Genomic DNA, 22,362 nt, shown 5'->3' with positions numbered 1-22,362 from the left:
TCTTATATCAGATATTAAACAGGCAGGTGCAGTCCCTTCCCCTGTTTGTATAACTTTTATTCCAGACAGTTGTACAGCCCCCTCTCCACTGCCATAGATACAACCAAGGTTTCAAGAGGTTCTAAGCTCAAAGGGTGGGAGCTTGGAGTGGCGAGGGGACAGACATTGGTGCTCCGAGGGTCGGAGTGGCCCTAAGCAGAGCTGCATGCAGACCGAGGGAACCAGTTAGTTGTTCCTGATGACTACTCTGATCCAGTCCGTGTATTTGCAGACCTTGGTGTAGACCCCTGGGATGCCTTTTTGACCACAAGGCCCAACAGATCCCCAGGAAACCAGACCTTGAAGAACCCCTCCACACACCAGGGGGCCTCCAGAGTCACCCTAAAAGACAGAAATAAGACTGATATTAAAGAAAGTGGCTCCAAGCCAGGTCCCAGGAGAAAGGAGCACAGCTAGCTCACAGGAAGAACGTGATAATAGCTAGCCAATAGGAAGGAAGATGTCTACCACCTGACCGGGTTCTGGCCAATAAGGAAAGAGAATGCTATCTTCCGTGCCCAACCCCAGGAGAGGAGGGCTGGTATATATAATAGAAGAGAGTGCTTTGAGAAAATTGGTTGGTCTCTGGGCCCTATGACACTGGCCTCTTTTAGGATATCCAAGAGATCAGGAACATCTGATCACACGTTGACATGATCTGCTGATTTTATGACCTTCTTCATCCAATCTCTCTCCCTCCCCCCTCCCCCTCCCCCTCCCCCTCCCTCTCCCTCCCCCTTCCCATGTGGGTAAGCCCAATTAGTGGTAGGGAAGCCTTGGAGTACCCTTGAAGGGGCCCTGTCATATCCACTCCTGGCTAGTTCTCTGCCCTCTACTGCTTGTCTGTTTGTCCTTCCCTCTTGTCAACCTTTTGTCCCTTTTCCTCCCTCTCCTGGTCTTCCATTCTGACCCCTCTCTCCTAATCCCTGCCTCTCCCTTCCTCAGGCGAGTCTGCCTTCCCCCAGTCCTCTTCTCCTCATTACTTCACCTCCCACCTCCTGGGTCTGGGTCTCTTCCTGTTTTTCCTCACTTCTGTAAGAGTGTGAGGTCAGAATCCAGCTGTGGCTCAAGCCGTAATACTTGGCAGCAACCTTCCTCTTCACCTCTCATGGACACCAATAGCCATTGTGCAGGTACTGTCTTCCAGCCCCTAGCTAAGAGTCCCAGGTGCCAGGATCCCTGGCCTGGGAAGTGAGTTTACATCAACGCGACTATTGGTGGCCATCCCTGCTGCTCCTGTGCCCCCTGCCTGCCTCCAGAGAGCCTGCCTGCAAGGCCTTGCTGTGAAACTTAACTCACTCTCAGAAAGGTATAAAAAGACATTTTTATATGCCATATGGACTCTGATTCCTCCTCAGGGTCCTATCATGCTCTCTGTCTCTGGTGCTGGGGCCTGAACACTCCCCAGCTCTTGCCATGTTGTTGCCTCTGTCTGTCTACCTGTCCATGACACTAAGAACTCTATTAATAAACGCCTTACACCTCAGCCATCTACCTTGGTGTCCTTCTTCAGCTTCCTCCCCTGCCCCACCCAAGGCTATGTCTTCCTTTCCTACTTTCTGTCCCAGGCCATGGTCACCACCCTGAGTGGATTCACCTGACAGGCATCCTTTCCGGCTTCTCCACCTGCACACAACATGTTCTCTGTCACTCTTCCAGGAAATACGGCCCGGCACGTCTCGTTAGAGACAATGGAGAGGTCGAGGCACTGGAGCCGATCTGGGAATGGGTCTGGAGATGAAGATAGATGATTTAGGGCCCTCTGAGATCCCTCCTTTGAGGCTACGTTCTTCCCACAGACATTCCATCCAAATTCGTACCCCTCCCCTCAACTCCACTGCCTCCTAAACACTCCGAGTTTCGTGACTCAGTTTCACAGTGACCCTTGTCCCAAGGTCATAGGCCTGGTCCCTTGACCTTTGACCTCATTCGCTCTCAATCTCAGCCTCACTCTCATCTCCCATCTCCTGAATCCATGTCCCGAGTTTCAGTTTAACCTCAGACCTCAGTTCTGCATCTTCCAGACTTTCACTTCACCTCAACTGAAAAAAAAAAAAAAGTCTTCTGATCTTGGGTCATTTGACTTCAGATTCCATGACGCAGAAACCCTAGCCCAAATCCTTATGACTTCCAAATGCAGACATGAGAAAGATTCTGACCAGATTGTGATTCAGGGACCTCAGTGTCCCACCCCTAGTGGAGACTAAGCCCAGACACTCAATTGAGAAGTCTAGGCAGAGGATCTACCATTGAGCCACATCTATAAACGTTTTCATTTTGTATTTTGAGATGGGCTCTCATTCTCTACCCAAGGCTGGCCTTGAACTTGCAACCCTTTTACTGAAGCCTCTGGAGAACCTGGAATTTGAGGCCCGATGATATCAGCCTTATATAGACCTCTAGTGCCTGAACCCATTACCCATGATGTCCTGACAACCCTGGTGCTACTCTGATCTCTGGTCACAACTCTAACCCCTGTCTTCTGACTCCATATTCAATCTCTTAACTTTTGTGACTCTAAAGACTCCCACCTACCATGACCTACCCTTGACCCTGATGATTAACCCCATGCTCTCTCTGAAGTGAATGACTTGATCTCTTACCCTACATCTCTCACCCCTCTTACCCCACGGCTTGTTTGTAGTACCCCATCCTGATATATGACACTTGGCCCCAGTGGGTGCACAGGAACTGGGCAGGGCCACGGGCCGGACAGCATAGGTCAAGCTGATGGGTCTGTTCAGCCGTAGGAGTCGAAGATCATGCTCATGGTTCTGATAGGCACCATGGTAGCTGGGGTGTGTTATGGAGAAGGTGGTGAGTCTCAACTGTTCCGTCAAATCCAGCTTGGAGAGACTGTGTTCCCCAAGGCGCACCATGTACCTGAGGGTGTGGTTGGTTAGTGAGTGGCAGATAGGTCGCCCCTTACCACTTTCTGTTTCTGTCTCTCTGTCTTTGTCTCTGGGTCTCTGTCCCCCATCATCGATGTATGTTGCCTTAGTCTTCTACCTCCACAGCCCCCATCTCTCTCTGCTGCTCTTGTCTTAGGGCAGGGGTGTCCTCAATATACCAGCTGCCAAATTTATCCCCATAGCCATCACCAGCAGTTATGCCAGGGCTGTTCACTGAGCAATGGATAAGAAGGACACCACCTCTCTGTCCTGCACGGATCCTCTTGGTCTCTTAGCACCTAGGCTCCCCTTTCACAATGATGTCAAGACCTAGAAAATGGGTCATCTGGGGTCTGGGGAGATAGCTCAGGGGTTATGTAGTTGGTATTTTGTCTACTTAAAGGTTTGCACCACCAACAGACAAAATGAAGGCATTCTAAAGAGACACTAGTGTCTCTCAACCCATCTATCAGATTATTGGAACAATGGACCCCAAAGAAATGGCAATCTCCTTCCTAGGAACTTCATGCTGGGAGAAGAAAAAGGTGCCAGCCAAGAGGTAACATCTCCCCTGAAAAAATATCACACAGTTCTAAGAACTCGTCGGGTCAATGGTTGGGTAGGATCACATTGTGGACTGCATAGACATGCAGGACATTAGCCCTCTATTTACACCTCAGTCTCACGGAGGGACCCCAAAGGTGGAGTGGAGGGGAGCACTGAATTGCTTTGTGCCCTTCCCAATGTGGCCATGTTGAGTTAATCTTTCTGTTTTTAATTTGTTTTAATAGGCTTCTCAAGGAAGGGTGGCTGAACTTGGCTTCTTAGGGGGGGACAGGCTGTGACTCAAGTTCAGTGACACTCTGAGTCTAGCTGGGGTTAGCGAATGCCTGGGGCTGGTGATAAACACTGTAGGAAAGAGAAGCGCACAGAAGGAAATGGGAAAGGAACAGAGGCGCCATCCAGGTCCTCCACCCTCTGCGCACCTCGTCCCACCTGGCAACACCCAACTCTACTGCAGGAAGTTCTGCCCCTCTAACCTGAGGAGGGCCCATTCAGGCTGCTTACTTGCCACTGCAGTGAGCAGCCGTAAGGACCCACTTGCGGTCCACGAGGACACCACCACAGCGCAGGTATTTGCCATGGAACAGCCCCACCTGCCAAGGCTGTGAGTTCTTCACACACTCAACGCCATTATAGATCTTCTCCCTGTCTGCCTGACTGAGGCCTGCGGTGGGGTGTGGACCAGAGAAGTGGGGTTAGACACGAAGATTGTGGGTGGGAGAAGGAGGCAAGGTACAGGAAGGGGAAAGGTGAAGAGATGAAGGCTGAAGGTGTGCGGTGGTGTGTGCTTGATATCCCAGCACTCAGGAGGCCGAGGCAGGAGATCTGTCACGGGTTTCAGGAAAACAAAACAAAATGCACAAAAAGATGGGAGATGAGAAGTAGCAGAGAAGGCTGGACGGTTCACAGACCCACGGATACAGGGAGACAACTAAGTAGGGTTGCCCTGTGACCCACCGTCAGCACCAGTTTCAGAAGGGTGGTATAAAATATTATCATGGGGGAAGGACCCAGTCCAAGGGCTGCCACCACTCCTCCTCCATCCCTTCCCACACCCCCACACCCTCCCTCGTCCCCCCAACCACCAATCAGAAAACTCACCTACAACACACAGGAGCAAGAGAATGTTGAGCTTCATGGTGGACTGCCTCCAGGGTCTGCCAGGAAAGTTGGGTTATCTGAAATCACTCTCTCCTGTGCCCCTCATCTTTGCTCTCTTTTCTCTGCCCCTTGTCCCCCCAGGCCACTCCTTCATGGTTTCCATCTTCTCACCTGTTTGCCAGGTCTTCGATGGTTTGTCACCTGCCCAGCCTGTCTATCTGTCTCGCTCTGCTATCTTCTGGTTCACCTACCTTCCAGCCCTTTCAAATGCCGGCCGCCTTGAGAGTCACTTCTCCTACTGTCCACCGGTCACACAGGATGCCCCACCTGATCCCTTTGTGTCAGCTCCTCGGATTTCCGTGTGGTGGTGGTGGGGTGGAAGAGGACAAGGAAGACAGGGTGGGGCATGGCTCTAATCCTGCAGGAACTCTATGCACACGGATGACACATAATTGAGCTTTGCAGCTCTATGAAGACCCAGCTCGACTACCCCCCACCCCACCCGCAGTGGCCCAGGGGATGGGCTCAGGGGACAATGACTCAAGATGTCTGTGGACCTGGATTCTAATCCCCACTCTTGGGAGGAATGCGCTGGGAGGGTGGGGCCCTAGAACACCCTGACCCTGGGAGGGCAGAAGAAAGAGGCTGAGTACAGGGTATGAGGGCTCAGTGGGGGACTGAAAGCAGAGAGAGCCCGGGGTGGAAGAACAGAGGCCAGGAGAGGTTCCCAGCCCTGTGGTTAGGGATGTACAATGTGGGCTCCTGACCTGGGCTCTTTGGAAGTTCAAATCCCCTTTTAATTTGTCATTGTTTGTTTGTTTTATTTGTCATTGCTGTTTTTTTAAATTATTTTATGTGTGTGGGTATTTTTGTCTGCATGTATATCCATGTAACTCCTGTGTACTTGGTGCCAGTGGAGGTCGGAAGAAGAAGTCAGATCCCCTGGAAGTGACTGTGAGCTACCATATGGGTGCTGGAAATTGAACCTGGGTCCCCTGAAAATAGCCAGGGCTTTTAACTTCCAAGCTACATCTCCAGTACCCTGAATTTGTTTTTATCTTGTTTATTTGTTTTGTTGTTTGAGACAGGGTCTTGCTAGCCCCAGCTAACCCTTGTACTTGCTATGAAGCCCAGGCTATCCTTGAATTCAAGCAACCATCCTGTCTTGGCCTCCTGAGTGCTGGGATCACACACATTAATGCCTAGAAGGAATGTTAAGGCCTAGGTGACTGTCACCTGGCTAGCCTGCCATTGAAGGAAACTGTCTCATAAGTTTCTGCTGTTGCTAAGAAACTTTCTAAAGTTGATTAAATGTGTTGTTATGTTCTATGCCACTGGGAACCAATCATGATAGAAGTTAATAGAACTGCTTTGAATGGTTATCTGCAATAAACTTGGACCAGAACCAACCACCCAGCTGCACTTCCTGCATCTATGTATAAGCTTTTATGGTATTTGCCTTTATAAGCTGCCCCTGGGATGGACCCCAGTATAAGAGAGACACCTGCCCCAATACAAGAAACTCTTTGGAATAAGGCTTCCGTTTTGAGTAAGGATTGAGTAAAGTTTAAGTTCCTAAGACCTCCTTGGGAATCTGACATCCTACTTGGCAGAAAGAAACATGTACATGGGCAACTGACATCCCGGTAGACAAGTTAAGACGCGAATGTTAGGCAAGGCAAGTCCCCTGCCACAGTGGAAGAATCCAACCAACGGGAAACAGGATAAGTGTACAACAAAGGTATGTTCCTAAGGAAGCCCCCCATCCCTAAATCCTGTTTAAAATGTGTCTCATCTGGAAGGGAAGGGGTGAACTAAGGAGAGAAGGAAGATGGACGCAGAGATGGGAGGAACAGAGGGAAGCCTCTGCAAGGGAGGGAGACTGGAACACAGAACCCTGAGTGAGAGGCTACCTATGGAAATTTCTGGATAGCCACTGCTCCCTTTTGTTCTCCAGACTCTATCAGTGCAATTTTTTTAATCATAGCAAAATTCCTTTTTAAAAAAGGAAGGAAGGAAGGAAGGAAGGAAGGAAGGAAGGAAGGAAGGAAGGAAGGAAGGAAGGAAAGAAGGCAGGCAGGCAAGCCAGACAGTGGTGCACACTCAATCCCAGCACTAAAGAGGTGGATCTCTGAGTTTGGGGCCAATCTGGTCTACAGAGTGAGTTTCAGGATAGTCAGGGCTACATAGAAAGGAAGAAAAAAGAAGGAAGAAGAAAAATCAAGAATGCAAACAAATAAAAAGCAGATTTCTTTTATTTTTTTACGTAAGTGTGTTTGTGTGTGTTTCTGTGTAGAGGTATATTCTTGTGAGTGCAGTGCCCACAGAGGCCAGAAGAGGGCATCATGTCCCTTCGAGCTGAAGTTGAAGGCAGTGTGAGCCACCCCACATTGTTTCTGGGACCCAAACTGGGGTCTTATGCAAGAGCACCAAGCACTTTTAACAGCGGAACCATCTCTCCAACCTAAGAAAACCCTTCTAACAATAATTAGTATCCTTATGAGGCATTCACCAGGGAAGACTGCTCAGACAGGTTTAAGCCAAATAGGAAGTCTTTATTAATCAGGACAGTGACTACACTGTGTGTTTGGGATCCTGGCTACACTCATGATGAGCTTTTAAGCACAAATACCATGTTCTGTGTTCACATACTTCAGTTAACAAGAGCAGTTACCCAGAGCATAACTACAGAAAACAAATGGAAACATTAGTAAATTTAGAGACTTTCCCAGAACTATGGACTTTGACGGATTTGGCCTTTGTTTTCCTTTTGGAAGGTGGTATTGTCTACCACTGAGTTCTACAGCCTGAATGGCACATTCATCATGGAGTCAGTGGTGCTAAAGTCTCGGGTCCTTCTAAGGTCTCGGCTCTGTAACAGTTTCCATGGGTCTTAGTGAATGAGTCAAATCTTAGACTCATCCTGCTCTAAAGAGCTCTAGTTGGTCCTAAGGGCCATTAGTTTAATTTTACTAAATGGATATATAATTGGCCATATAGTTCAATATTCAGGGGCCTGCCATTAATATAGTCAGAATGAGAATTAAAGGCCCAGTCAGTACTGATAACAGCAGTTAGACAGGGAAGCCAGAGAACAAAGGCTGATATTAACTATCTGGTTTATGTCTTTTTCTTCTCTTTCTTTCTTTCTTTCTTTCTTTCTTTCTTTCTTTCTTTCTTTCTCTCTCTCTCTCTCTCTCTCTCTCTCTCTCTCTCTCTCTCTTTCTTTCTTTCTCCCTTCCTTCCTTCCTTTCTTTCCTTTTCTTTTTTTTTGAGTTTTGAGTTTTCTCTAACCATGTCAATAGTTTTAATTACTCCTGATCAATTAGCATAGAAACAGCAGGGGGTTCCCCCCAACCCTCGAAGGCAGACATAGTTTCCTTTATCTCGGAGAAATGTGTCTAAGCCCTTTCGGTTTCTGGATCATTTCTGCAAGGGAATCTAACTATTGTTTTAATACCCTCAGTCATGATGGATTTTATTGGGCATTAGGCTGACAGTCTGATTAGTTCCTATCCTTATGTAGTGCAGGGGCTGGGTATCTAAGCATAACCAGCAATCCTGGCTAATTTTTTGGCTGGGAATGGTTAACTCTATCCCCAAGGTCTTTTCCAGTGGTGTAGAGTCTGATATCCCAGGTTTTTCCTGTTTCTCAAAAGCCAGAATATGTTTTAAGGAATTTCCAGATTTTTAATTTTACAGTCATTGGATTACATTTTCCTATTGTGTATTTCTTGGGAAGGGCCTTTCTTTCTATATCTTCATCTGCATGCTTTTAGGATGCTGCCTCTGTTTTTCGCCATGGAAATTCCATTGTTCCTGGCAACTAGGGAGTCCAACTGCTGTGCATGCACAGAATTGTAAACTCTGTATTCCTATCTCAAACGATATACTAGAACACACACACACACACACACACACATACACACACACACACACACACACACACACACACACACACACACATCTCCAGACCTTTAAAGAGGAATCAGTCAGTAAAGGTCAAAATGGGACCAAAATGAGATCAAAAATGGATATGGGTTGTTGACCTGAAGTCATGTTTGTGAATACTTTCCCTGTATCTGTCTCCCTCTGTTTCCAGTCTAGGGTTGAGGGTGGTGGGGGATGAACCATGACTCTTCATACCTATAGTGTAAAACACAAGACTCTGGAGGAGATAGAGAGTGGGGAGTAGGAGTCCCTGGGGCCCAGTGAAAGCTTAATTTTAATGTTATAGTCTAGAGACAGTCCATTTGGCAGCAGCATCTGTGGCTTCCTCTTTCTTAATCCAGGTGTAATGCCAGCTTTCTTTACTGCTAGAGGAGTGGAGAAAATCACCTTGTGGGCTCCTTTTTAAGTTTAGTTCCAGCATCTCTTTGGCTTGACCTAGATGGTATCATTGGACTCAAACAAAAGGGAAACTGGTGGTATACTCAGAGATTGGCTGAGTCTCTTTAATAGTCCAATGAATAATCTGTATGGAGAACTGGAAGGCCCATGATGACTTAAGAAAGGATTGCTTAGACAGTTCTGCCAACTGTTGGTCTCTGAGCCTGGGAAGCATGGAGGAAGTCTTCCAAACATAATCTCATGGTGGTGTAAATTTGTCCTTATATGGGGTTCAACAGGTTCAAAACAAAGCAAGGGAAGAGTGTCCATCCACCCTTTGTGGACTCTAATGAGAGTTTTGCTAGAGTTTTCTTTGAATGTCCTGTTTATTCTTTTTTTTTAACCTGGCCAGAACTGTAAGGTCCATATGGTCTATATGAGCAGTGACACTTTCGATCTATGTCTAGAGCTTTAGCTATTAATTGAGACGTTTGGCTATGAAAGCTAGGCCACTGTCAGACTCCTTGCTAGTGAGGGAAGGAAAATCAGGAGATCAATTCCCAGGGAGCTTTTTGGCTACTGTTCGATCAGTTTTAGTCGAGCTGTGGAATGTATCTGCCCACCCAGAAAAGGTCTCTATAAAATGTAGCAAGCATTTTTCTTTTATCTTCCCTGGGAGGTTTGGTGAAGTCAGTTTTTCTAGAGTTCACTAGGGTGTTGCTCTCTTATTCCAATCCCTTCCTGGGTAAAAAGCGCTGTGTTTTAAATTCACTTGAGCACAATCCTGCTTCTGGCTGAGACTTCTCAGGCTAGCCTATCCAGTCTACGTATAGCATCACTTGTTCTGAGCCCTCAGAAGTGTTTGTGGACCCAGCTGAGAAGCCTGCTGAAGGTCAATTACCAGAGTCCTGCCAGTTGTTTCTGGGAGAATGGTCTTTCCTTCTGGTGTCCTCCTCAACCTGTGAGTTCGAGATGTCCATCTCTTCTTCACTCAGGCAGCACCATTTCTGGTATGTCATCAGAATATCAACAGGCCCCGCTGGTCTTTGGGCTGTTTGTCAAGCAGCCAGGTTAGCAGCCCAGCAGGTGAGAACAGCAATTTGTAGGAAAAGTCAAATAGCCTCTAGGAAGGCCAAATTTTTTTTAATGTTTTTTTTCCCCAGTAGTGAGAAGTCCTCTTTCTCTTTAGATCATACAATGGACACGCCCAGAAGTAAAAACATACTGACTGATGGTGCATATATATGGTGGTGGACTTTCCTTTTTCCCATCTGAGAGTCTAGGTCAGATCAATTCTGCTGTCTGGGCTGAGGTACCTGGCTTGGGCCCAAACTGTTTTGGTTAAAATAGCAACTATAGCTCTTTTCATTTTTCATCTCGTGACAGTCATGGATGAGCACCTATGGATCATCAGCCAAGAAGGTAGCAGGATTGATGGCAGTGGATCTCTCAAACCAACTTGAAGGTCATCCAAGAGTAGGGCCTGATACTGGGCAACACAGTTATTAGACAGCCAGTGTTCTGATGCTCCTCAGAGGAGGACCTCAAGTGCATTGTGGGGTGCTGTGAGTATAAGTCCTAACCAGAATTAATTTTTGCTTTCTTTCATTAAACTAGCAGTAGCTTCCATAGCTCTTAAACTGGTGGATCATCCTGCATACCAGTTGTTTGGATAGGTATGTCATAGGGTATTTCTACGGCCCCAAAATTTTGGGTTAAAATCCCCTTTGTTTTTCGTTTCATGGACAAACAGATGAGAAGACTTTGAGATATCTGGAAGTCCTAGGGCTGGAGCTGAAGTCAAATCTATTCTTAAAGCCTGAATGCCTTTTGTTTAGTCTCAGTTCAGATTAGGGGCTCAGAGCTCAGGGCCCCACTTTGTGCTAGTGTATAAATAAATGCCTTGCTATTCCCACAACTTCTGAAACCCAGAGGCAGTAACATTCAGCTGCACCTCGAAACTCTCAAGCCTGTCACTAAGTGCCTTCATAAAGAAACTTGAGAGATCTCAAACTAGTAATTTAAAAGCACACCTAAAAGCTCTTGAACAAAAAAAAGCAAACACACCCAAGAGAAGTAGGTAGCAGGAAATAATCAAACTTGGGGCTGAAAACAATCAATTAGAAACAAAGAGAACAATATGAAGAACCAATGAAACCAAGAGCTGGTTTTTGAGAAAATCAACAAGATAGATCAACCCTTATACAACATAACTAAAAGACAGAGAGGGAAAGACGGAGAGGGAGAGGGAGAGCGAGAGCGAGAGGGAGGGGAGAGAGAGAGAGAGAGAGAGAGAGAGAGAGAGAGAGAGATTCCAAATTAACAAAATCGGGGTTGGGGATTTAGCTCAGTGGTAGAGCGCTTGCCTAGGAAGCGCAAGGTCCTGGGTTCGGTCCCCAGCTCCGAAAAAAAAAAAAAAAGAACCAAAAAAAAAAAATTAACAAAATCAGAAATGAAAAAGGGGACATAACAACAGATGCCAAGGAAATTGAAATGGTCACTAGGCCTGTACTTCACAAAATTAGAAAATCTAAATGAAGTGGATCAATTCCATGTACCAAAGTTAAATCAAGATCAGGCATACAATTAAATAGTTCTATAATCCTTAAGGAAATAGAAGCAGTCATCTAAAGTCCCCCAACTAAAAAAGTCCTAGGACCAGATGGTTTTAGTACAATATTCTACCAGACTTTCAAAGAAGAGCTAATACCAATACTCCTCAAACTATTCCACAAAATAGAAACAGAAAGAATATTGCTGAACTCATTCTATGAGGCTACAGTTACCCTGATACCTAAACCACACAAAGACTCAAAAAAGAAAGAGAATTTCAGGCCAATTTCTTTTTTAGAGATCGATGCAAAATAATAAAATACTCACAACCTAAATCCAGAAACATATTAAAAAAATCATTCACCATGATCAAGTAGGCTTCATCCCAGGGATACAGGGATGGTTCAACATCATCAATGTAACCCATCATATAAACAGTTAGATGCTAATAAAAAGGCCTTTGACAAAATCCAACACCATTTCATGGTAAAAATCTTAGAAAGATCAGGGGTATAAGACTCATATCTAAACACAATAAGGACAATATACAGCAAGCCAATAGCCAACATCAAATTAAATGGAGAAAAACTTAAAAGAACTCCACTAAAATCAGGAACAAGACAAGGTTGTTCACTCTCTCCATATCTATTTAATATAGTACTTGAAGTTCTAGCTAGAGCAATATGACAACTAAAGGAGATCAAAGGGATTAAAATTGTAAATGAAGAAGTCGAAATAGCTCTATCTACAGATGATATGATAGTATGCATAAGTGACTCCCAAAATTCTACCAGAGAATGCCTACAGCTGATAAACACCTTCAGCAAAGTGACTGGATAAAAAATTAACTAAAAAAAAATCAGTAGTTATCCTAGATACAAATGATAAATGGGCTAAGAAGAAATTTAAGAATGAATATCCTTCACAATAACCACAATATAAAATACCTTGGTATAACTCTAACCAAGCAAGAAAAATACCTGTGTGACAATCACTTCAAGTCCCTGAAGAAAGAAATTGAAAAAGATAACAGAAGATGGAAAGATCCCCATGCTCATGGATAGGTAGAATTAACAGTATAAGTGGCCATCTTGGAGCTGGAGAGATGGCTCAGAGGTTAAGAGCACTTACTTGCCGCTCTCGAGAGGTCCTGAGTTCAATTCTCAGCAACCGCATGGTGGTTATAACCAGCTATATTGAGATCTGGTGGCCTCTTCTGGCCTTCAGACATACATGCAGATAGAAACTCATCCATGTATAAATAAATAGTCATTTAAAAAGTGGCCATCTTACCGGAAAAAAAATCTACAGATTCAATACAATTCCCATCGAATTGCCAACACAATTCTTTACAGACCTTGAAAGAGGAATTCTCAACTTCATATGAAAAAACAAAAACAAACAAACAAAAAGAATAATCAAAACAATCCTGAACAATAAAGAATTTCTGGAATTATCACCATCCCTGATCTCAAGCCAAACCAAAGAACAATAGTAATAAAACCTCATGATATTTGCATAAAAACAGACAGGTTGATCAATGAAATAGAATTAAAGACCCAGAAATAAACCTACATACCTATAGACACTTCATTTTTGATAAAGAAGCCAAAACCATACAATGGAAAAAAGAAAGCATCTTCAACAAATGGTGCTGGTCTAACTGGATGCTTGCATGTAGAAAACACAAATAGACTCATATTTATCACCCTGCACAAACTCAAGCTCAAGTGCACTAATAACCACAACCTAAAACTGGATACACTGGATATACCAATTCTAATAGAAGAGGAAGTGAAATAGCCTTGAACGCAGTGGTACAAGAGACAATTTCCTGAATAGAACACCAATGGCTCAGGCTCTAAGATCATCAATTAATAAATGGGACCTCATAAAAATGAAAAGTTTCTGTAAGGCAAAGCACACCATTAATAGAACAAAACGGCAGCCTAACGATTAGGAAAGGAACTTCACCAATCCTACATTTGAAAGAGGGCTAACATCCAAAATACATAAAGAACTCAAGAAGTAAGACACCAACAAACCAAATAACTCAATTAAAAAACAGGGAACACAGCTACAGAGAGAATGTTCAACGGAGGAATGTTGAATGGCCGAGAAGCACTTAAACTCATCTTCCTTAGTCATCAGGGAAATGCAAATCAAAACGACTCTGAGATTCCTTCTGACACACATCGGAATGGCTAAGATCAAAAACTCAAAAGCAGCTCGTGCTGGCGAGGATGTGGGACAAGGAGAACATTCCTCTGTTGCTGGTGGGAGTGTAAACTTGTACAACCACTTTGGAAATCAATCCGGCAGTTCCTCAGAAAATCGGGAGCATGGCTTAGTGGTGGAGTATTTACTTAGCTGTCATGAAGCTCTGGATTCCATACCCAGTACCAAAGTAAAAACAAACAAAGCAAACCAAAACAAGCAGAGCACAAAGAAATCTGTATGCTCTGTTGGGTGGATGACCCCAGATGGTACACACACGCACACACGCACACACACACACACACACACACACACACACACTGCTATACATAGCTACCATTGTTTAATGATGTGAATGCTTGAAATCTTCTAGCTTTCCCTAGAACACATTGCCTGGGTAGTAGCTAAAGTCAGCACATTGTACAATGGAGTTCTTAAGTTTTTTCCCCTCTAAATTTAAAAAGTTCATTTCAAGATACTGGAATTTATCTTTAAGTGTTTGATGACTGGATACACATCAAGGTGGGGTGGCTCCTCTTTGGCATTCTTATACTGCTACTTCCTTATTTTCCTCTAAGTTCCCAAGTCAGTATTGTCAACTCTCAAAGCTATGGAGTCTGCATTGAATTTGTGAATGCTTACAGGGTTTGGATAGGTTTCCATTTTCTGGACTAGTGCTGTGTGGTATGTGAGGATCCATTGGAATAAAGCAGCACAGACGTTATGGTAGGCTCTCAGTCCAACCTCTGGAGTTTAACTTCAGTTAGTGGCACAGTTAACAACCCTTAGTGGCCATGCTGTGTGGCTTTTCCTAAGGAGACACCACACATATCTACTTGGCCCAAACAGGAAACACACAACAGACCAAAGTAAGATTATACCAAGGTCCAACTTGGCAAACCAATGAGTATTGGGTTACTTACAGGAGCAGGGATGACAGGAAGACAGCTGCATCGCCAAAAAGCTGCCCTAGCACGGATTATGGCTTTCCAGAGCCATAACCCTGGATTTCTTTGTAGGAGATTCATGGGTCAGAGAATCTCCTGTATGTAGCTGGTCTGTCATATGTTTGTAATGTCAGAGCTAGGGAAATAAGGAGAGGAAGGTCTGTGAAGCTCAATACAGTTGGTCTAGCCTACTTGTCAAGTCTCAGGCTAGTGAGAGACTCTCTAAAAATAAGGTGAGAGCTAGGTATGGTGACATTACCTTTAATCCCAGTACCTGGGAGGCAGAGGCAGGTAGGTCTCTGTGAATTCAATGTCAGCCTTGTCTGCACAGTAAATTCTAAGCCAGCCAATGCTACTTAGTGAGACCCTAACTAAAAAACAAACAAAAAAACCCACAAAAACAAAAGAGAACAACCACAAAACAACAACCAAACACGAGGTAGAGTCATTAAGCTGGATCACCTAAAGTGTTTGCGGACAAGCTTGAGGACCCAAGTTGAATCCCTGGAACCCACATGGTCACAGGAGAGAACAAACCTGAAACATCTGACTTCCATATCCGAGCAATGGTGTATGTAACCTCCCACCCCCAAAATAGTGCAAAAAACAAATACAATAAAAGGTGATGAATGATACCTAAGATTATCCTCTGATTTCACATGCACACTCACATGAACAAAACCAAGTGTGATGGTGCATACTTGTAATCTTAGCACTCAGGAAGCTGAGGCCTAGGTTACAGTGCAAGACTGTGACTCAAAAAAAAAAAATCAAACTAGCTACTACTGTACTGGATACCATACCTGTACCAGAGCCTCAGATAGGACCCACTCATAGATGTCCAATGCTTCCTCAGACCTGGCTCAGATTTTTCTAATAGCACTCCTCCACTTGTTTCCATATGCTGGCCCACAACTCCAACAGAAGCCCCAGGCCCTACTGGAAACCATGATGGCTGATGTCCAGAAGAATCCCAGTGGCCACATTGGTATTCAAAAATGTTATCAAGAAGAGTTGAAGTCTGTCCAACTTGTCCATAAGCAGGACACAACAGAGGCTGACTAACTTTATATGAGGGAGCTGGCAGAACACCAACAGCCCTACCACTAAGGCGGTTGACTCACTAGTGTAGAACAATGACCTATATAGAACCAAGTTACAGGCACCAGAACAGCTAGTCCAAGAGAAGCCGGAGGCTCAACGTGTAGAAGAGCCCAGCAGCTCTTGGAATTCTCTTGTATTTGTCATTAAAAAGAAATCTAGCAGATCTGAGAGCAATCAATAAAATCATTCAACCAGTAGGCTCTTTACAGCCTGGAATCCATTGGCTTGTTTGTTACCTAAGACATGGTCTATGATGTAAAAGATTGCCTTTTCACAATATCTTTGCAGAGTATGATAGAAAAAGGTTTCTATCTTTCTTTCTTTTCCTCTTCCTTTCCTTCCTTTCTTTCTTTTTTTTTCTTTTGTGCAGTCCAACTCCTTTATTTCCTTTTTGTTCATTAGGCCATGATTCTGTATGGATGGGCGCTAGCAGCTCAGGCTCCTTTCTGTTAGTCTTCACAAAGTGAGCTTCTCTGGGTGGCACAGGCTGGTGCTTCAACTGAACCCAGGTACCCTTCTCTTTGGCTTCCTCTTTCTTCTGATCGTTCTCCTTCACCTGCTTCAGGAAGACATCTCTGCTCTTTGAGTGTTTGATGTGCTAAATCCACTCATTGATCCTCTTGGCCAGAATCTTGCCCTTAACTTGCTTGTTTACAATGATGCCCACGGCAAGCTGGGTGACACTGTAGACTCCCAGTTTGCTGTGATAACACTTATGGGCATTCCTTTTGAACAGTACCCATTCCCTTGATGTCTACAATATTACCCTCCTTGTAGATTCATATGTATGTGGCCAAAGGAACAACTCCATGTTTTCTAAAAGGCCTAGGGAACATAAACCAAGTGCCTTTCCTCTTTCCCTTTGTGTGAGTTACTGGAAAATGGCTACCAGGGTTTGCTTTCTTAATATCTGATTATGATAATAGTTGTTCAATAAAAAGGTATCACTGGAAAGTGCTTCCACAAGGAATATAGAATAGTCCTACCTTATGTCAATATTTTGTACAACAACTATCAGAAATAATTCATAAGCCATTTCCTCAATTTACCTCAGTATAATTTACCATTATATGGATGATATCTTGCTGGCTGATTCAGATGGAGATACCTTAGGAAAAACATTTAATGAGGTAAAGGGAATTTTGCCTTGTTGGGAATTACAAATTGATCCTGAAAAAATGCAAAGAGGATATCCTAATAATTATCTAAGATATAAGATAGGTTTGCAGAAAATTCAATCAGAGAAGGTACAAATCAGGAGAGATCAATTAAGAACTCTTGATGATTTCCAAAAAAAGTAAAATGTTGGGAGGTATCAATTGGCTAAGGCCCATAATTGCATTAACTACTCATAAGTTAAGTAATTTATTTCAAACCTTACAAGGTGATACAGACTTAAAAATTATCAGCTCAGGCTGAAAAAGAATTGACTCTGATAGAAAAGAAATTACAGGATGCACACATACATCATTTGGATCCAAAGATGACTTAAATTTTAGTTCTTTTCAGTTCTATTCATTTTCCCACCGGAATTTTTATGCAGGGGAGAAGATTTTATCTTAAAATGGATATTTTTAGCACACAAACAATAAGAAAATCAAAGATCTGTTTAGAAAAGTTTTCTGGATTGATTCTAGAAGGAAAAACGAGACCGCTTAATAATTAGCAGAAATTGTGGTACCTTTGACTAATGCTGAAATTGCCTCATTGGGGGCAGAAAGTGAATATTGGCAAGAACCTTGTAATAATTTTGGGGGGAAGAGATTAAAAACAAATACCCCTGAAGCAAGTGGGAAGAAGTAATTTAGCTAAGCACTCTAGCTCCCAATGGGTCACACATGCACACCCACCCAAGAGCTTTCTGGATTCTCAAATGAAACACACACACACACACACAGAGAGAGAGAGAGAGAGAGAGAGAGAGAGAGAGAGAGAGAGAGAGAGAGAGAGGAGAGAGAGGGAGAGTTACTTTTACTTGGCTGACTTGACTGGGCATTTCTAATCCTTCCCACCGCTAGCAAGCAGCGGTATTCCTAAATTAACATCTTTTAAAATCTGTATTTCATCTCTGTTACCCCAAGCACAATTGGGAAAGTGGCCTCTGTGGCCACTTTCCCTGATTTTTCACATGTCTGAGGACCTTTAGTGCTGATCATTTTTCTTCTCAGTCATGTCGATCTCCTTCTTCTTCCTCTTGCCCTGTTCTTAGCCTGTGCAAATCCCCAGGACCCACCTCAGTCTACCTGCCCAGCCATTGTCTATACAGCAGTTCTTTATTGCCAATCAAATTCATCTGGGGGTGGAGACCCTCAGTGTGTGATAACACGACCTTTGGGAGCCAAATTGAATTGAGACAGCATTAGAACCAATGCCTAACACAAGTGACTCAATTTCTAAAAGTAACTAATTAGATTCTTTCTCACACAGTAAAAGCGACACCAATTTTTAGGGCCCCTACATTCTATATTGATGCAAAGAAATCAGAAAAGTCAGGTTACAAGTCAGAAAAATTAGTAAAATGGCCCAGAGTCCATATAACTTAGTTTAAAAATTAGAGTTGTGGGGAGTGGGGGTGGGGTGGGGTTGGAAAGATAGATCAGTGGTTAAGAGCACTGACTGCTCTTACAGAGGTCCGGAGTTCAAATCGCAGCAACCACATGGTGGCTCACAACCATCAGTAATGAGAGCTGAGGCCCTTTTCTAGTGTGTCTGAAGACAGCTACAGTGTACTTATACATAATGAATTAGAGTTGTAGGCCATTCTTATGACATTACTAGATTTTCCTGAATCTCTTAACATAGTTACAGAAAGAGTTGTTTTACAAGCCACTGAACTTATTCAAGATAATGCACAATTTAACTTCACTATTTATTCAACTACAACAAGTAATCAGAAACAGAGATCATCCATTACGTATAATACGTATGAGAACCCATGCAGGTTAACCAGGATCCCCAACATGGGGGAATAAAGAAATTATTCAGATATTCATAGGAAATATGCTAGAAGCTTCAGAATTTTATATATATTTTAAAAACAACCATGTTAACAGCAAAGGTTTAAAGATATTTTATCTCTTGGTAACAAGCCAAGAAAATGACAAGGCAGTGTCCTACTTGTTCTTTGTATAACCGAACTCCATCACCTACTGGGAGTAATCCAAAAGATACTCAAAGAAATGAAATTGGGCAAGTGGATATGTTCCATTTCTCAGAGTTTGCAAAATTAAGGTATGTGCACCATACCATAGACACGTACTCAGGATTTCAATGGGCAACTGCTTTAAGGTCTGAAAAGGTTGTTTTACTAATTACACATGTATTAGAAGTTATGGCAATTATGGGGATACTTGTACAAATTAGGACAGACAGTGCTCCAGAATTTATCTCTAGTAAAATGAAACAATTTTTGCATATTACAATATAAAACATATCACAGGTATACCGCATGATTCTAAAGGACAAACGATTGTTCAAATCAAATTTTAAAAGAGATGCTTAATAAACAGAAAGAGGTAACAAAGACCCCTTGAAATAGAATATAATGCTTTATTAACTTAAAACCTTGGCAATAGACAAAAAAAATCAACAGCTGCTGAGAAATATTGGCTCATAGAAAAAACTGCTGAATTAGAACATTCTGTCTATTTTAAGGATGCCCTAACTTCGAAATGGAAGGAAAGAAATATATTGCATTAATGAAGAGGTTTTGTCTTTGTTTCAGCAGGAGAAGAGCAGCTATGGATACCATTAAAATGAACAGAGATTAAATTTGGTCAGAGGAGACCTCTTGAAAAATCTTGGCTACAGACATGAGGAAAAAAATTTCAAGAGTAACAACAAAACAGGTAATATGAACATGGATCCCTCTACGTGGGAACAGCTTTGAGAGTCGCTGAGATAAAAATGTTTCCAGCCAGGACTTCAGCTGAGTCTACCCAATAAGTCTTGGTGGATACGGAGTCCTCAGGATTTATTATTCCAAATGGAATGAGAGCTGAGGCCCTTTTCTAGTGTGTCTGTGTAATGTTTATATTACAGTTCGGTTACACAGTTCAGAGGAACCTTTTTAAAAAGAGGATATATGCCTTTCCTGCTCAAAGATCAAAGAATCATCTTTAGCTGATCTGGGCACACCGCACATTCCATACACACATTAATGCAGACATGGATCTTGCCTTCGAAAGTTTGTGTTTGCAGAGCAATGGAACCAGACAGCAAAGAAGACGAGATAAACAGCCCAGATCCCCCTACCTCACAGACTGGCTCAGTAGCTGTTTCCTCAAGAATCTGCATCCAAAACTGCTTCAAGATGGACAGTAAGTTTGTAAGTCTGGGCAGACTCACAGAACGTTCCAGCCAGGACTTCAGTTAAGCCTTGTACTTTCCCGTCACACAGAAACTTGACAACAAATGATACTGCTATCTTTCTTAGGACTTGACCATTATCCTAATTGTCTTAGGGCTCCCAAAAGAGAATGTCAACTTCAGACAGCAGGAAGCAGTTTTAAGAGGATGATGCCCCATTCCCCCCACAAGGGTTGGGTGGGTTTTGGTTGTCTGGTGGGTAAGGGGTCGTTGTTGTTGCTTTGGGGGTTGATTACAAATTATAAATGGTCTTGGTCAGGGAGGAAATAAAATGTAGGAGGTTAGATTCAGGGATTTCTCTCTTTCTTTTCTTTCCTTTATTCTTCTATCTCTTCTATTTAGTGTTGGGGAAGGAGGGAGAGAAGGGATTGAAAGAAAAAAAGGGATATCGGAGTAAAAAATAAAAGGATAGACTATTAAATCTAAAGAACATCAACAAGCCAAATATGTTTACACTGGTATGGAAATTTGTATGACTGATACAAATTTAAGGTTTTTTAAAACAACACACTGCATATGTTTTAACTTTTGTTTAAGGTGTTATGCCTATGCAACTCATTTAAAAATGCAATGTGAGGTACTAGTCCTTGAAAACTGATATTGCAAATGCTCATAATTAAGAAATGCAAATTAGTAGTCAATCAATCAAATTTATGGTCTTGTTAGGTAATAGTTTAGCTAATTACAGAAATAAACTTTATTTAGCCTCCATTAAGTGTTTTCTAAGATAAACAGATAATAAATAGCTGGAAGCAAGCAACAGTTGCCTATTCAGATATATTATAGGTAGATGCTCTTCAAAATCCTCAGCGATCTACAGAATATGGCATTTAAAGGTGCTTTATTAACAGTGGGCTTTTCATGACAGTGAGACATGTCAGTTTCTGGCAACACCCATTCTACTTTAAAGAAGAATGATGAGCACTGAAGAATCTACATGTGGGATTTGCTCCAAATGTGGCAAACTGCCACCAGGCAAAAGCCTGCTCTGGTTTCAACTGTACACAGCACGTTATCTAAACTGGACGAGCAGAACACAGAAAAAGTTGACTGCTGGACTTTGCAAGTACAGGGTAGGCAAGTCCTTCATAATTCCTGCTTCACGGGAAAGTCTATCATACATGGGGCCAGAAGGCTGAAGATGATACTCTGACGATGCAGAGAAACATTGAATGACTAACCAGGTAGTGAGAAACCCTTGTCATTTCTTCAGTTTTGGAAGCTTCTTGTTCTGCACTTCCTGTTCACTCAGGTAATATTTATCCTTCTTGGGTTCTGCTGAGGTTAAGGACTAGATAGTTAAAATCTCACCATTAAGTTCAAGCTGTTTAGGATTTAAGAAAATGTTTTAAAGTCTAAGATATATTTATAGGTTGATAAATGTGAGTTATGATAGAAAATGATTTAGATACAGAACTCTGACCTCACCAAGATAGTATAGTTGACTTTCTCCAAGGTTGCCAAGTACAAATGGACTGGACATTGTGAATGTAATTTTTACCTGATAGTTTTCATAATTGTTGTTATTGTATATAGTTTATTAATATAAGAGAAATAGCCTCTATTCAACTAAAAGGGGGAGAAGTTGGGGGATCGTTTTGTGAACTGTGTATGCAGATGCTGATTACTGTGCCCAGAGACCTTGTTGCAGTATGGATGTTGGTATTGTTATTATTATTGAAGCATTTCCTGTCTCAAGGTTGCGTGGCAATTATTCTCCATCACCTTTGATTGGTTGGTAAAGATCTGATCAGCCTATAGGAGGAGAGTTAAGATGAAGCTTCTGATCCCAGTGAGGGTCGTGGGTAGAAAGAAAGGAGAAATTTCCAGGAAGGAGTGGCCATGAGGGAGTCTGTGGGGACACAGATGGAGCAGAAGCAACCAGGGTGGGACTAATATGGCAGGAAATGGGACATATGCGTGGGTAGTAGGCAGCAGAGTTGGGTTAGTAGGTGAATACCTGCCCAGTTATAGTGCTTGGAACTTATTAATAAATATAGTAGGTCTCTGTGTCATTATTCAGGTAAGAGGGGGGGCATAGAAAAGTGCCATACTTTTACATACCACCAAAATAACAAGAATTAACTATCATTGATCATTAATATCTCTAATATCAGTGGATTCAGTTCCCCAATAAAAAGACACAGACTAACAAAATACATGTGAAAACAGAACTATCCTTCTGTTGTTTACAAGAATCATACTTCAGCACCAAAGATAGACATTACCTTATATAAAAGGTTAGAAAA

The 22,362-nt window shown here is 42.9% G+C and overlaps 1 protein-coding gene across 2 annotated transcripts; it reads right to left on the bottom strand.

Moving 5' to 3' along the window:
* Positions 1-39: 39 nt before the first annotated feature.
* Klk12 (kallikrein related-peptidase 12) lies at positions 40-4,952 on the bottom strand. Of its 2 annotated transcripts, none has more exons than XM_063261762.1 (6): positions 4,847-4,952; positions 4,596-4,651; positions 3,999-4,158; positions 2,666-2,922; positions 1,637-1,770; positions 40-381 (listed from the first exon to the last, which is right to left on the bottom strand). In XM_063261762.1, the coding sequence occupies exons 2-6, from the start codon at positions 4,630-4,632 to the stop codon at positions 226-228; spliced, it is 744 nt and encodes a 247-aa protein (XP_063117832.1). In that variant the 5' UTR covers positions 4,633-4,651; positions 4,847-4,952; the 3' UTR covers positions 40-225. The 2 variants fall into 2 exon arrangements, with proteins under 2 accessions (XP_063117832.1, NP_001100978.2); NM_001107508.2 differs by having other exon boundaries at positions 4,767-4,899.
* Between the last annotated feature and the right edge of the window lie 17,410 nt (positions 4,953-22,362).

This window comes from Rattus norvegicus, chromosome 1 (assembly GCF_036323735.1).
Source record: "Rattus norvegicus strain BN/NHsdMcwi chromosome 1, GRCr8, whole genome shotgun sequence".
Classification (NCBI taxonomy): domain Eukaryota; kingdom Metazoa; phylum Chordata; class Mammalia; order Rodentia; family Muridae; genus Rattus; species Rattus norvegicus.
The sequence above is the reverse complement of the archived record's forward strand: the minus strand, read 5'-3'. Positions and strand labels throughout refer to the sequence as shown.

Bases quoted from the DNA above. Each gene is read 5' to 3' on its own strand.
- Klk12 (XM_063261762.1), bottom strand. From the start codon at position 4,632: ATGAAGCTCAACATTCTCTTGCTCCTGTGTGTTGTAG. The intron at 4,159-4,595 runs GTGAGTTTTCTG...ACCCCACCGCAG, and splicing joins CTTGCTCCTGTGTGTTGTAG to GCCTCAGTCAGGCAGACAGG. The intron at 1,771-2,665 runs GTAAGAGGGGTG...CTTCATCTCCAG, and splicing joins TACTACAAACAAGCCGTGGG to ACCCATTCCCAGATCGGCTC.